The sequence below is a fragment of the Indicator indicator genome, chromosome 14 (genome assembly GCF_027791375.1).
Source record: "Indicator indicator isolate 239-I01 chromosome 14, UM_Iind_1.1, whole genome shotgun sequence".
NCBI classification, from domain to species: Eukaryota; Metazoa; Chordata; class Aves; order Piciformes; family Indicatoridae; genus Indicator; species Indicator indicator.
Genome location: NC_072023.1, coordinates 21,437,041 through 21,453,424, shown reverse-complemented (window position 1 = coordinate 21,453,424; position 16,384 = coordinate 21,437,041). Strand labels below are relative to the sequence as shown.

Here is a 16,384-nt window from a genome sequence, read left to right as displayed (position 1 = left end):
ACACATCCAGTTCACAGCAGTGGTTTCTGAGTGAAGGACTTCCTTCAAATCCAGAGCCTCAAAGGGCACTCCCATAAGGCAGCACAGTTCTCTGCACGGTGCAAACTGCCCTGAGGCAAGAGCAATTCGTCTAGCCTTCAGTACAGCCATAGGGCACACTGCAATGAATAAATGAGATGAAAACTTGAACGGGAGCAGCTGAGCTGGTCTCATTACTACTACAGAAGCTCATATGAAGATTCTGGGCAATTTGAATTGTGTTATTCCTATGTCTCCTTTCTGTGTATCAGAATCCAAAACTGAGGCAGCAGGTTTGGAGAAGGCTGCAACTCTACCTGAGAGAGGTTAAGGGAGCCCCTTCTTTGAAGAGAAAGATCAGAACTTGTCAAACAAAACTAATGCACAGTTATACACAGCAGAGCACTGACTCTCACACTTTTTTCCACCCTATACTTTCTCTTTTGTCACTGAGCAAGACTGTTTTATTTAAAAAATTAATTACAGATTCACATTTACCATCAACTCCTATCTTATCCTTGACAATTTTACATATTCCCAAATTATGGACTTTTATTTTCACTTCCAATGGAAACTGTGTAGTTTCTAGTTAAGTTGTAGGAGTCAGTTCTGTCAAATAGTTTGTGTCTGTCTCTTACGGATTAAAAATAATCTCTTATGGATTAAAAATAACCCAACAATTGATTTAGTTAGTAAAAAAAAAGGCTAGGACACACATAACAAACAGGGAAATGTGAGTCTTCAGAATGAAAATTTCCTTAGTGTCATGTAAAGCTCAAAGCTAGTGCCCAGTGCTCTTCTGGAAGTAGAAGGGATCAGTATGCTTTTCAGATGGGTTGGGGTTAATATCACTGCAGTCTTGCTTAGCTGAAAGACAGGATGAAGTCTGGCTTTGGGACAGAGCTGTAGCTCCATGCTCATTCTTGGAGTTGGGCAAGATGTTTGTGGTGACAGGAAGTAAGGATGAAGGAAGTAAGGGACTTATGAGTGGGAATTTGCCTGCAGTCTTTCTCAGCATGGGGAGTAAGCTGGCATTAGGGAGGAGATGTGACTCAACAGTCTTTTGGAAGTAAAGAGTCAGTGTGCTTTGTTGCCAGGTAGAGTTAGGAAATCCTGTTCAACCCAGAGAGACTACAGTTAGGACTCAGAGGACAGCAAGTCATTCTTCCTGTTAGATTTCTTGGTAGCATTGGTGTTAAGGAAATGAAGGCTCTCAGAGTGGAAATGCCACTCAAGTCCTGGTAACCAACCAAACACATTGTGGTGCAGATTTGTACAGTGCTGTGGGTTCTGTTCTCATTTGAAACTGTATTTTCTGCTAAAATGTTTTAGTGAACTCCAGACTTATTGTTCCAATTTCCTTTGAATTGCTGAAGAGCAGATTTGTCCATGAGTCTGTCCATAGAGCTAACGACATCATGTAGAAAAGTCAGATACTGTTTTGTTGCATATTTTGTTCTGTAATACTCTTAGGATATTATTATGTTTGTGTTATATATGTTCATTTGCAAGAAGAAAGTCTCTTGTCTTTAGCTCATCAGTTTCCACAGATTTCATTTCTCTTGGATCTTTTTTTTTTTTTTGTCCTCTCTATTTTAGTTCTTTTCATGTTTCAACATGATTTGTGTTAATTCAACACAGGTATTAACTAATAATTCTATATGTTTAGACACGGGCAGCACATCAGGCTTCATACTTACTGGTATTATAAATTCTGATAAGTGTATCTCTGCACTTTTCCAAAAAAAGCCTGGGGGATGGCCTGATACCTGGACCTGTGCAGAACTCTAAGAGCATTTTCTGACCTGCCCTCAGGAATGTTAATACATTGAGAGCTTTGTGAGCTTTGCATTACCTACATTGTCTTTATTCCCGACCTTCAGAAAAATTCTTCCCTTTCTTCTTGTTTTACAAATGTCGGGGGGGGAATCCAGCTACACACTTCCCATGACACTCTGTAGCTTATTCTATAACTATTTTTCAAGATGTCCTTAGAAAGCCAAGGAAATTGGAAATTCTGTCTATTAGCATAACTTCTAGCAGCTCTCAAATCCCTCTCGATCCGTAGCTCCTTTTTCTCCATAATTACTTCCAAAATCGCTGTATTGCTATAACTATATAAAAAGTTATTTTCTAGGCAAGGAGTGTCGTCACTGGAATGTTCAGCACTGCCAACAGAAAGTTACTTCTTGCTCTAAGTACAAGGTGGCTATTGTAGTCTTTCAGATTCAATCATATAACATATCTGCTGAAAACCCCAGTCTTCTACCAGTGGAAACAGGAGGATAGTATGTCTTTGTATTTCTGTAGAAATAGGTTGCTTTTAGCAATTGTCTGAGTTTGGTTTGAACAACATGACAGACACTGCCTCTACTGTTGTTTAAAACCAACAGGAAATGATGAGCGATGTCAGAAATATTCCTGGCAAAATAATATGAATTTGTTCATTGCTGTCACCTTTTTTAGCCATCAGAATAATGCTGCTGGAGTTTGGACGGGAACGTGTTGACCCCTTTCAGGATCACAAAGCATTCTGTGTTTTACCAGACTCCTTTGCTCTCAATCTTGATTTAAGATATGTCTAACAATCTGTGGTCTCATTTGTGTGCTGTGTCCTTCTCACATCGGGTCAGTTCACTGTTAGGAGCTGATGAGTGGCAGTGTTAAGCTTCACATCTTACAGCCTTCTGGAAGGTCACACCCCTAGATGGTGGATAAACAATGCACCAATTGAGAGTTAAACAAAAGTCACTGTGTTTGCTCCTCAGTCCTGTGCACCTAGTGCCAAATGAAACACTGCTGTCTCTCCAGCATCTGCCCTGAACTCAGTTTGATCCTTGAAACTCTATTTGATCCTTTCCCCTCCCTCCTTTCCTCTTCCCCTGGCAATGGTTTCACCAGAAACTGGAAGCCCATCTTACCTCTTGATATAACTTTTCTCTTTGGTTTTCTGCAGATGTTTTCAAATGTCAGCATGGTGTGGCATGCTGCCTGACATTTTTAATGGACCTGTAAAAGGAGGTATATTGAAACTTATTTTAAGGGATTAAGGTTAGCCTAATGCAAGGATATCAGGTAGTGATAGGACTAGGGGGAATGGAATAAAGCTGGAAGTGGGGAGATTCAGACTGGACGTGAGGAAGAAGTTCTTCCCCATGAGAGTGGTGAGAGCCTGGAATGGGTTGTCCAGGGAGGTGGTTGAGGCCCCATCCCTGGAGGTGTTTAAGGCCAGGCTGGATGAGGCTCTGGCCAGCCTGATCTAGTGTGAGGTGTCCCTGCCCATGGCAGGGGGGTTGGAACTGGATGATCCTTGTGGTCCCTTCCAACCCTGACTGATTCTATGATTCTATGAATGGAACTGATTTCAACTGATTGTGCAGTATCAATCTAACCCTCTCATGGAATCTCAGGAGTAAGAGATATATGATGCATCTGACAGTTACCAGCAATGCACCACTGCATATCTTCAGCAGGTTGACTGAGGGGGTTGTTGTTTGGGTCAGCTGCCATCTTTAACTTATTTAATGAAATAATTTGTTAAGTACCTGTCATTGCCCAAGTCAAGCACATCTACCCCCAATCACAAGTGCAATCACTTGCAAAAATGGACAATTCACAGCACTTCCTTTCTAAACATGATGGTAATCTCTAACTGATCAGCCAGTCCCTGTTTCTCAGGTGGTTGCAGATATCCCAGCAAGAAATCTCCTAGATAGCTGAAACCAGTGAAAACTGACAGCTTCTGAAAGGACACAGACAAAATTACAGCACTACATTTTCTTTCAGCAGCATTCAAGCACTTTGTAAAGATTGTGGTATGAGTGCCTCAAAGGAACAGAAGGCAAACTTTCTCCTTGAATGTATGTTGTTTGAGGCATTCATACTGTTGTACAAACCCCACCTGCCACCAGCTCAGGGGAGAGGAATGTCTGTCCTGGGAGAAGCACATAGGAAGTCTAGTAGAGAAACTAGACTGTAAAATGCACTTCAGGAGAGTACCTTGTATGCTCAGCCCATGGGATCAGAGTTACTCTGAAAGTAAATCTGGATTTTAAAGCTTTGCAAAAAAAGGGGTAGAAAGAATATGATTATTGCCTGCATACTATCACAGTGGGAAATTAGGTATTAAAGTGAAGAGCTATCACTGCTGTACACAAAAAGGATATCAATAGTCCGTGAATAAATGTTGCTGAAAATTAAAAAGTCTGTTCCTACATCCAGTCATATTCTGGGAAAGTCTTTTAAGAGCTGTTGGGGGCATGCTACCCAACTTATTTTAAAATGAACCCTGGTAAATTAATGAAAGAAGAAGGTGAATATAAATTAAACACTGCGTTCATTAACACCTGAGAATACCATGAAAATATATTTTGCTCATTATACTGTGAATTATTTTCAAGCCTAGATGAAAATGGGAATCAGGATGCTATCAAGAATGATAAAGAAAGTTATTCTGAAGTTTGGGGTGAATATCTTTTTGTTGTATATACCAAGACTGAGATCTGGATAACTTGCTGTGTGCACATGCCCTTACAAGACTGTGGAGAAAGGTTGTGTGGCAAAAAGATCTAGGCACCCCCCCTCAGAATACCTGTGCCATAAGAATAGTCTGCTTCCTAAAACTCAAGGTGCCCACTGTCACTAGTCACTTTTGAAAACATTAACTGATCTTTGCATTCATCTCTGTTTACACAAGCAGCCAACCATCAGTTTTACCTCAGACCATAATTTGACAGACTGTGAGCCAAATCTGAAATTCAAAGCCAGTTCAGCAGGTGGAAAGTCATTACTTTTCAATAATCCTGGATATTTTACTCATTTTTCTGAGAAGTAGGGCACACAACTATATCTGTGCAGTAAATGGATGTCATGTGGAAAAAAAAAAAAGTATTTTCTGCCCGAGAACTGTGTGTTAGAAATAATGTGATTCCCAGTTAATGTTATTCTAGTTAATGATAGTTTCCTTTTTTTCTTCTAATTAACCTCTGCTTTTGGTGCTCATTGTATAGGTCCCTTAAGTTTTCCTGTTTGAGACTATTAGGCACTAATTCTCTGAGCAGCTTGGGCTACCAGAGCTCTGAAACAACTAGGAGATCTTTGTGAAGACAGAGCCGGCTTTAGACACAAAGGTCCCCTAGGCAGCCAGAGGATATCAACAGCAAATACCCATGGCCCTTCCAACTTCATCACCTACAGCTAAACTTCAAGTGGCTGTAGAGAAACAATGTGTGGGGGGTCTCAGAGAGTTCAAGGAGAAAGGGGATCCACCACTGATCTTTTGAATGAACCTTAAAAAAGGCACAGGTGTTTGATGTACCCCACTGCTCCATAGACAATTAGGAACCACCTTTTAGGAAGCTGGGGGAAAGAGGATTTCCTTCAGCTACTTTGCCCTTGAAAGAAAGTGCAGAGAACCATAACAAGAGTTGTTTTACCTTGCTGTGAAAACACATTCTGAGATGCCACAAGAAGAGCAGGCAAGGCCTTTTCAATTCTTTGTTGATAACTTGAGCTAAGGATTGCATAATATTTTCTGTTCTAACTGGGAGGATGGCATACAGAGAAAATAGAGTATCAAGAGAGGGGGAAAAAAACATATACTTAACATTTTTATTTTATTTTAAATGCAATAATTTAAAATAACTCACAGGAAAAATCTGCACCAATGACAACAAAAGCCTCTGTTTAGGTTTAAAGGATGTGATTAGCAATCTGGGTGTTAAAAGCATTTTAGAAGCTTAATGGACCCGTGGAAAGAACAACAAGCTATTAAAACATTGAATTGTTTAAATAGTGGTGTTCTGGTATCAGCTGTTCTGCATAGTGATGATGTCCAAATTAATGCTGGTTTATAAACAGAGGCTTGCTTTTTATGTGAATTAAAATGCATGGGGTTTAGCTGCAAAGTTAATACACCTCATAGTAATGTTGTACATTCCCTAACTGCTTTAGTACAATATGGCCCAGTTACAAATTCTGTAACCTAAAACATGTCTTAGTGATTTAGGGAGTCTTTAAACTATGCATTAAATTAAATGCATAGAAGTTAAAGAGGAGAAGTTCACCACAGATGCAACCTAATTATTCAGCACAGAATTGATTTTGTACTAATATTCTGAAATTATATTTGTTTTCTTGTTTTCCATATGAGTCTTAATTTGTCTGATTTATTAAATAGTCTGTGTGTATCTGTTTCTGGAGAACGCAATTAATAATTGAGATAATTAACAGAATCAATTCAGAGACACCTTTCAGTGTATTACATTAAGAAAACTATATACATCTTCTTTCCTCACTTTAATCTGCCTAATTGGTGTTGGATAAATTCATACAGTATTTTTGAATGAACTTTCAACTTGGGAGTGGTGAGACAGGGAGCTATCTGCAGATAGAATGTTTTTTCTTTGGTTGGTTTGGTTTGGGGTTTTTTTGTATGATTGCAACTATGAAGCCACAGACTTTAGCCAGAATGTCTGAGATCATGAAAATTAAGCTAATATGGTGAATGCAGTTGGTTTTTACTGATTGTAGTACATGATCCAACCTAACCACAGAAATCCATGGATAAGAATTTAATTTAAAATGACAGGTGAAACATTTGCTCAGCTTTGAATAGGGGATGGTGAAGATGGTTATGGGTACTGTCAGTCTTTGTAAGCTAGTGATATTCCAAAACTGAGGAAAAAAGGAAAGAAAAGGAAAAAAATACAAATCATCCACCCAGAAAAACCTTAATAATTTGGTAGAGGTTTGCTGCTATATGGCCTGCAACTAATGAGGAGTTGTTCTATAAGATCAGAATCTATTCAGAGTATCTTCAGAGGGATGTAGAAGCAAGCAGGGAAATAGGGGGGGGGGAAATGAAAAGAGCATCAGAAGTTAAATAGATCCTAACCAGCAATGGAATTCAAGAGGGCGCTTTCTAATGAGTATCGCATCGTTCTCTTCAAAGACCAGTGATTATCTTACAGTGTTACTTCTCAAGTTGAGGTCACTTTGATATTAAAACACATTTGCAGTACATATCTACATGTATATCTAGCTATTTATTTAATCTGTTTTTCTTTCCTCTTGAAGGATCCTAAAATTCTAGGAAATCAGAAGTGTATTTGGGCTTTCCTTGCATGAGAATGAGATGAGGGAGGGATAGGGGGCAGAAAATTCCTCTTTCTTGGTGCTTTGGTTTGCTTGCAGTTTGTTTGGGTTTGGTTGTTTTTTGGTTTGGTATGGTTTGGTTTTGGGGGGGAGGGAAGGAAGGTATTTTGTTGGTTTTAGTTTTTTCATCTTAAACGGCTCCACAGGGACAGAGCTTTTAAGAACTGGGTAGAGGATTTAGCAACACAACATGTACAGCTAACTCACAAGTTGGATGCAAGAGCCCTGTGCAAACACATGCCAGCCCACATGAGGTGAGCAGAACCAAAGAGAAAGTGCTAGGGCACTCTCTCCTACCTGTTGAAAACATGTTGTTCTACCCTGGAATTCCTCAAAACACAAATGGGAATGTTAAGTCCATCTCTCTAATCTGAAATATGGTTGATGATATCCAACTCGTTAAGAATAACTACCCCAAGGCAAGCTATGAGGCAGGCTGTGGCAGGAGCACTCTTTTAAGAAGTGGAGCTCACAAATTGGATATTCTGTATTGCTGCAGATAGCAGTGAGTGGTGTGTATCTGGGTACATGTTCATGTGAAGTAGGTTTTATAATTTAGGGTGTTTTGATTCTTTCAGTTTTCAAGAAACTGAAGCAAAAGGGATGCATAAATAGTGCCTCTTCTGTTTGCTCTTCAGGAAAATAAAGGAAAGTTTGGAGTGCTTTCCTGTCAAACTCAATAACTTGATCCACACGCTGGTACAGATGTCAATGACAGGCTCTGCAAAGCAACCTGCTCCAGAGACTGCCCCCCAAGAATGGATGATGCTGGATGCAGAGAAGTCAATAGCCAGAGCCACCATTTTGGGGTTCAACAAGAAGTCTGAATGCGTATGTGTTACGTTCTTTGCTTGCCCTCATTTGCCTTGATCTTCAGTACCTCTCCTGTGAGCTTATATACTCTCCCTCCTCCTCTGTAGAAGAAGAGTTTGTGCCACATTAGAAGGATCACAGGATGAGCAGCAGTGCCATAAGCAATGAGCTACCCGAGAGAAAGAACACCAGGCAGACAGCTATTAGCAAGGAGCCATTAAGGAGAGCAGCTCATGTCCTGTAATGAAAAATAAATCAAGAGCTAATTAAAGCATCCAGAAGGAAAGCATGGCACAAAATTAGGAAGCCTAATAGAAATCAGAGGCTGTTATATGATGCTTTAATGGTGCATTATTAGTTCTCACACACTGCAGTGATCTTTCAGTGTTTGAGTTGTATGCTATCCAGCAAGTTACTCTTTCTGTGCAGCAAAGACTATAAATTACAGACTGAATTTGCTGGCACTTGGCACTACATTAAAGAAAGGTTTTTCTTTGTTAAAATTACCCTATATTTTCTCTTGTACATCTTTCTTTATGTGCCTCTCTGATCCTTTCTCTTTTCTGACTCTCCCTTTTCCCCAATACAGCTATATCTAGTCCAGGTGGTGCAGACCTGCAACGTGGTCACTTTTGTGGAAAAATCATTTGACCAGTTCTCAGAACTTCACAGCCAACTCCAGAAGCAATTTCCATCACATGCCCTCCCAGAGTAAGGCACCATATCAGCTAATGTTATTCTCCTGTTAAATGGTTCTGTCTGTGCACACTTAAAAATGTGAGAAAACCTATGGCAGACGTATTTTTAGAAACACAAAGGCAATGCAATATATTCTATGAAGCCTCCTATTCAGCCCCAGAAGAAACTGAGTCATGGAGCATTGTGACAGCCTTTTATCTGTTCTATTGTTCCTATTTTAATGGGAGGAGAAGGGGGAACAGCTTGGGCCTGACACACCTATCCCTCCTGAAATCTAAAGGTAAGTGGTGTTGACTTCATTGAAGGCATGATAGGGCCTTTAGCAGTTTGTATTTTCTGCATGATGGTGATTCAAAACTCCAAGCAAAATCCATATATCCAAGCAATGTAGGAATGTTCACACTGAATCAGAGCAGAAAGAAGCCAATCTCTGGCACTGGCAGGCACGATCAAGCTTTTCAGAAAAAGATGTACATCCTGCCTAGCAGAGAAATATTCTATAATCTTAGGTACTGTCCTAGCCTCCAAAGCTGACACTTTGTGTGTGACATCATTCAGTCTGGTAGTGTATTTTTCAGTGATTCTGGCCAGTAGATCAAGAGGTGATTTTGCCACTTTACACTCTGGTGAGACCTCACCTGGACTACTCTCAGGCTATCCAGCTCTCGGGCTATCAAAACAAGAGAAACGTAGGAGTGATGAAGCAGGTGCAGAGGAGAGCCACAGAAACGATCAGAGGGCTGGAGCACCTCTTCTACTAGGACAGGCTGAGAGAGTTGGGGTTGTTCAGCCTGGAGAAGTCTCAGAGGAGACCTTATAGTGGCATTCAAGAAAGCTTTGGAGGGACTACATGTAGCAATAGGACAAGAGACAACGGTTTTAAACTAGAGCAGGGTAGGTTTATCTTGGACATCAGGAAGAAGTACTTCACTATGAGTGTGGTAAACACTGGAAAAGGCTGCCCAGGGAGGTGATGGAGGCCCCATCGCTGAAGACATTCAAGGTCAGGCTCGATGGGGCTCTGAGCAACTTGATCTAGCTGGGGATGTCTCTGTATACTGCAGGGGTGTTGGACTCGATAACCTCTAGAGATCCCTTCCAACCCATGACTTCTATGATTCTGTGAATAGTACTTTCTATGCATGTGCATGTGTATTGCTGCTTTTCCTATTCTGAATCATTTCTTCACCATTCCCTAGGACAGTGAGCCCTAGGGTTTGTTTCTGCCTTATGTAATTATTGTCAATGGCTTTGGTGATACAAGTGGAGTTATATGCTATTGGGAACAAAACAGTCCTTTCTTAAGCAGTCATTGACAAACAGTTGTTTGAAATTTGACCTGAAATAAACAGCCACAAACAACATGGGTTTGGTTTAATATGGTCCATGAATTTCAGATCCAAATTTGATATCCCTCCAAGCTTGTGAGAGGCATTAGGTTAAATGGCTTTAAGTTAGTTAATTTTAGAGACTCTTTCTCCTACCTGAGAGGATTTTAAGTAACTTTAGTTTCACTCATTCTGATTGGATCAGATGGACTTGGTTGCAGTGGACGTGCTTGAGTTGTGCCTTTGATTTGGAGATGTTTGCAGGCTATTAGGTTGCAAAATAAAATGTTCAACGAGTACCTATTTATGATTTTTTTCCCTGTGGTGACAATCCATTGAAGGAAAACATATTTCTCTTTAGAAATTCATAGACCTCAGAAACCTTGTAGTGAATATCAAAAATAATAGTAAGCCTTTTTTTTTTTTTTTCAGATAAATCTAACTTTAATAAAATCCCTCACAACATTTTTCACTGCAAAAGAGAATTCCAGAACTCAGGGAAGGTTAAGCTACATGTACTGAGACTGTCTAACAAATCCAGAGCTTTATTGTCATAATTCAGTCACAGCAGTAACCTGTCACTGTATAATCTTTCCCCAAGACTGTGTTAATGTAATTCATTTTATGATGTTTCTTTATATGCATGTTCTTTAATGTTAATGTTTTGGATTTCTAGCAGAACTTCATCAGTTTAAAGCTTTTCATGTATTCCAGATTTTATTCTATTAATAAAAACCTAATTATTTCTTTATAGGAAGTTATCACTGTAATTGCCATACTATATCAGACCATTAGTCTGTGTGTTACAATGCTCCTATCCTGGCGGATGACATATGCTTCAAAGAAAGAAAAAAAGCCTTGTTCCAAAATGTACCCACAAGATCAGTTTGAGAATGTATGATTTTGAAGTAACATCTGATATTGCTAGAATAATTGGAAATGCTAACAGAAAGGACTTGGTTACTGCTTTGCATTGATTCATCCAATTTTATATATTCAAGTCTCATTAGAAGGAATTAATGCCATATTACTCTGCTTTGTATAAGTGCTAACTATTGGCTGTATCACAAGAAACTAATGGCAAAAGCTCAGAGTTCTCAGCATCTGAAATTTTGCTATTGTGAATATTCAGCCCATATTTATCAGTCAAAGAATAGCTGCCCCAAGCAAGCCCTTGCACTGTAGCACCTTTTCTCTTATTTGGTTTCAGATAGAATATTAATTCTGACTTCTCAGCCAACAAAGCATTTAAGTCATATCATTTATATGCAGAATGTTTTCCAAGCTAATAGGTAGGAAATGGGATTTGCAGGGTGTCTGTGCATGGCACACTTTTATATTTTTCTGATCTATTTAAGGTAGATGAGGAGCTCAAAATCAGTTTGGGAAGTCAGTGACACACGCAGGTGTGTTCACAAGTGTAAAGTCAGTTTCAGCCATAGGCACACTTCAGCAAAGGCATGAAGACATTTTAAAGAAGTGATGGGTGCTGCCACAAGGTTCATACCATCTTTCACTGCAGCAGAGTTATCTGTGCTATCAATCAGCAGTTCCTCTGTCCTCTATTTGGCCACTGTGCTTAGGATGCATTTTCTGAGAACCTACATTTTACAGTCAGAGTCCCCTCTTTCTGTAATTCAGTCTAATTAATTTAAAGCTGCTTTCAAGCAAATCCTCCCTACTGTCTCTGGAAAGTCCTTTTTGTGCCCCAGAGGAATTTGGAACATTCACAGACTGTGTGTGCCACATGACCTGAGATGTATTTTTATCTGTGCAGCTCATCTCTGTCATGATCCTGGGTCATACCATTTAGGCAAAAATAATCAAAAGGTCATATATGCATACAATATGCTGCTATCATCCCCTACCCTTGCTGGTTTATTTGCAGGCTAAGTTATACCAGTGATGAGTTCTTCCTCACAGTACTGCACAGCTGCCTTGCAAAAGCCTGACCAAGTGTCTCTTTTCAGTGAATTGCACTGCTAGATGGCTCTTTAGACATTTGTTGGAAGCCTTCAGGCATCTCTTGAGATCTAGTGGATAAACAAGGTTGTACCAGAAAAAAACAGAGTTTTGTAAATAAGACACAGTTAGCTATTTACAGTGGTAGTGTAACATGAAATGCAAACAGATCCAAATTGCTCCTTTCTGTATAATACAGATTAAAGAACATAGAAGACAATATTAGTTATGAATCCAAATATTAGCAATCCAGATCATAAAACACATTACAAGCAATTTAGCACTGACAGCTTTTCTGATGCTCCTTCAATCTGAGAGAGAAATAGTCCTTATCAGGGCAAGGTTAATAAAAATTGATTGCACCTACTGTTAAAAATCTGACCTTTTGACCAATCTAATGTGTGTCATCTATAAAATGAAAAGATTATTCAAGTTTAAAAAAAAAAAAAAGTGAGGTTTTGACATTTTCAATCACCAAAGCATTTGAAAATTGACATAAAGCCATTCTATGCATATATGGTTTATCTACTAAATTGAAATGAAGTTAATCTTAATAAAAATTCAGCAGGAATATTACTGTTATTGTTATTGCTTTTGCTAGGATTGATTTTGTGATTGTGATGATTGTTTGTTTTCATATATCACTTTTATTATCCTAGCATCTGAAATTACGTATGGGATCAGGGACCTGCTCTGAAAACTTACACACACTCTAAATAACTGAGGTAAAACAGGAAGCAATGATGTAGTCATAAAATGCCACATCACTGCTGCAAGGCTTTGAGAGTCAATATTCTATGATCAAGGTTTGTACAGTGTGAGTGGGGGCAGATTTATGAGATCAGAGATCTGATTTACAGTATGCAATGGAAAAAACTGGGGAGGGTAGTGTTTTCCTAGCATCATAAAGGGCAAATTTTGAACAGTATACTAAAAATCATAGAATGGCTTAGGTTGGAAGGGACCTTAGAGATCATCTACTCTGACCTCCCTGCCATGGGCAGGCATGCCTCACAACTCAGCTGCTCAACGCCTCATCCAACCTGGACTTGATCCCTGGACCCTGGGCAAACTATTCCAGAGTCTCACCACCCTTGTAATGAAGAACTTCTTCCTGAGATCCAGTCTAAACCTACTCTCCCTCAGCTTAACACCAAAGTGCCTTTTATAGATGTTTTTTTTGGGGAGGTGGAGTTTGGGTTTTTTGTTGTGTGTTGTTTGGTTTGGTTTGGCTTTTTGGGGGGTGTGTGTTAAATATTTGGTCAGAAAAAGGAGTATGAAAAATAGTATCAGCAAATTATTAGAAGAACTGGAGTCAGAGGGTAAATAATCCTCTGGACACTATGCCCATCCCTTCCTCTGCACACAAAACCTCTTAGAAAGTGTTAAATTCCTTCTGTTGAGTAGAACTGGACATACTTTCAGCAAATACAGTACAAGATAATATTCATGAATATTCTTCTTTTACAGGTTTCCCCATTCATGGCATTTACCTTATGCAAACCTTGAACATAAAAGAGTGAAGGATTTGAATCTCTATCTGAAGCAGCTATTAAGTGGATCCAGCAAACTGGCTAAAGTGAGCACTTCTAGTATTTATTTTATTTGCATATGTCTTTCAGTAGCCCTATACTAAAAGATTCAAGAACCTTTCCATGGCCTCATTTGAAAAAAAAATAATTAAATTCTATAAATGATGTTTTCTAATGCAGCCATTTTGTAATGGAGACATTGTGACACTCATTAGATCTTAAGATAAAGACAACAGAGTCTGCAAAATGGTTTATTAGATCTAGGAGGGCATTTAGAAAAAAAGTCTTCCTTTGCTGCCATCCAAAATTCCCTGAATTTTTGACAGTAAAGAATAGGTTCTGAGGAATGTAATGTCTAAAAAAAAGGAGTAAGTTTTAAAATATTGAAAAGTCAGATTTTGACAGTTTTTATATGAAAAATTCCATCCTCTCAGCCCAGAAATACTTTTCATTGCAAAATTTAGTTAACACATAGAAGAAATTGTTTTGCAACATAAGAAAAAAAGCAGAAAGTTTCAATATAATCAGAATGAGACATTGTGTCCATTAACACTGGTGTTTTCTCATTTTTTATTCATTATTCTCATTTTATTCATTATTTATCATTATTCAGTATTCTCATTTTATTCATTTTCTGAGATTTTATATTCCCCTGTTTCAAAATGGAAAAATGAAATGGCCCAGGAAATGCCTTTATGCACCTCAGCATCCTAGCAGCCAGTGCCAAGAGCAATCACCAGGCCTCATGCACTCAGGAAGATGCTAAATCATTACACTGCATCACTTCACAGAGTCACAGAGTCAAAGACCAGTTTGGGTTGCAAAGGACCTTTCAAGGTCAGCTAGTCCAACCTCCCTCCTCAGCAGAGGCATCTACAACTAAAGCAGGTTGATCTGGGGGGGCTTTTCCTTCTCAGCCTCCATGACCCCCACTGTTCCTCCACAACACAGTGTTGTGCACTTCATCATTTGCATAGTCAATGATTGATAGTGACACCAGAGTCTCAGAGCTTTCTGAGAATCTTCCAGCAAGTAGCCATCAGGCACAAAATTAGTTTGGGTGTCTGCCAGGTGAGCCAGGTCATACCTTGTGGCCTCAGGGCCACAGCACAAACTGGGGCTGGCTTGGTTTAACACTGTAGATAGTTTAAGATGCCAAAGGGGAGTGTGACAGGCTGGTTTTTTCTGCAAAATTTCAAGCATCTTTCAGGAGGAGAAAAATATTTGATGCCTAAACATACAGCTTTGCCAGCTGTAACAGTGTAATGGAGATTAGAGGGAAAATTGTCATGTAAAACAAACAGGAGTTGTCTTATGAATATAAATTCTGTGCCCTGGCTTGAAATTGAGAAGATTTCCAAGCAGTATAGAAAATATCTGTCCCAAAGAGTCACATTTAACTTGGTATAGACAAGTGACTTGGGTGCTTGGTTTCCCTGACTGACTTTGTCAGACTGCACAAGTTGGGGTTAATTGTTGTACAATTTCTGTCACTCAGGTTAAGGTCATGGGTTTATTTTACATTAATACCTTTTGGTCACAGCTGAGGAAAAAACTAATATAAGCCACTGACCTAGAAATGAAGAGCTCTCTATCTTCTGCTCTGCTCTGGGCTTCTGTAAGGTACATGGATTTTCAATTTGGGCCAAGCACTGCTGTGTAGAAGCCTGATCTATGGTTGAAAAATTAGACTGCTTAAAGCCCTGAGATAGCACTAAAAACATTTCCTGGTCACATACAGAAGGTCTTTTCTCCCTCCTGCTCCATTCTCTCTTGATAGGCTAGTACTCAGCCAGAGCCTGATACCTTGCAATGACCTTTCCTCCTACTTCTATGGTCCTGCAGCCCACAGGGACCATAGTACTAGTTAAATTCTCCCAGTATGTTGCTGCTGGGAATCTGGGACACAACCACAAATAGGGCATTCAAAAGGAACTGAGGACAGATCTGCTTGGGGACATGTCATGACATGTCTGTGAACTAGCCCAGTGGGGCTAATCAAACATCCTGGACTATGAAACCCACCCCGATCCGGTACAGCCCTATAGTGCTGAATCCTGAGGACAAAAAAACCATCAGGATGGTGGAGTTGCCATTCCTGGTATTCAATACCTGGAGGTGTTGAAAAGACCTTCATGTGTAGATGTGGTGCTTAGGGGACATGGTTTAGTGGTGGTTTTGGCTGTGCTAACAGCTGGACTTGATGATCTTAAAGGTCTTTTCCAACCTAAATGATGTTATGAGAACAATTCTGTGACTGAGAGGGCTGCACAGCTACTGGTGTGCTGGACCTGGAGGGCATGATAACAAACAGTGTAATGAGCAGATTGTTTCCTCCTGTAAAGTCCTATTGCATGCAGGAAATCATCTTAGTCACCACCATGCAGCTAACCTATTCTAGATGATAACCTTTAAAGTTATTGATACTCTATAAACATTGAATCATTATTTTTACTTCACTCTTCTTCTCCTGCTGGGAGATGTGAGAAATGTAGAAAATACTGACACGTTCTGACCCACTTAGAACAAGGACACCAGTTAGTGGATAATTTTCTTTGTATTCCCATCCAAAGGCTTGTTTTGTTCTTTTCTTTTTTTGGTATGACTCATTTAAAAGTGTCATGGTGTCATCTTAGTTTTGCTCTAAGCAGAAAGTCAAGCTAGGAGGTTTTCTTGATAAAAATAAATACAATTATTTTGTCTCCCTGTGTGCCTTGGACAACTCTGCAGTCAAATTTGTCCTTTTTCTCAAATTGCTACAGAGCCAAACTAAAAACCATTAAGCAAGTTGTCTGTTCTCAAGCATTACCAAGCTGTCATTCCTATGAAATAGTAAAACTATGTAGGAATAAATAATTAATTCAGAAACTGGTGAAG

The 16,384-nt window shown here is 39.4% G+C and overlaps 1 protein-coding gene across 1 annotated transcript in view; it reads left to right on the top strand.

The window, feature by feature from the left end:
* PIK3C2G (phosphatidylinositol-4-phosphate 3-kinase catalytic subunit type 2 gamma) overlaps positions 1-16,384 on the top strand; it is a 188,945-nt gene that overhangs the window by 138,974 nt on the left and 33,587 nt on the right. The window contains exons 27-29 of the mRNA XM_054386727.1: positions 7,812-8,004; positions 8,576-8,697; positions 13,446-13,554. Of these exons, the coding sequence (XP_054242702.1) occupies positions 7,812-8,004; positions 8,576-8,697; positions 13,446-13,554 (424 nt within the window). The remainder of the gene's footprint in view (positions 1-7,811; positions 8,005-8,575; positions 8,698-13,445; positions 13,555-16,384) is intronic.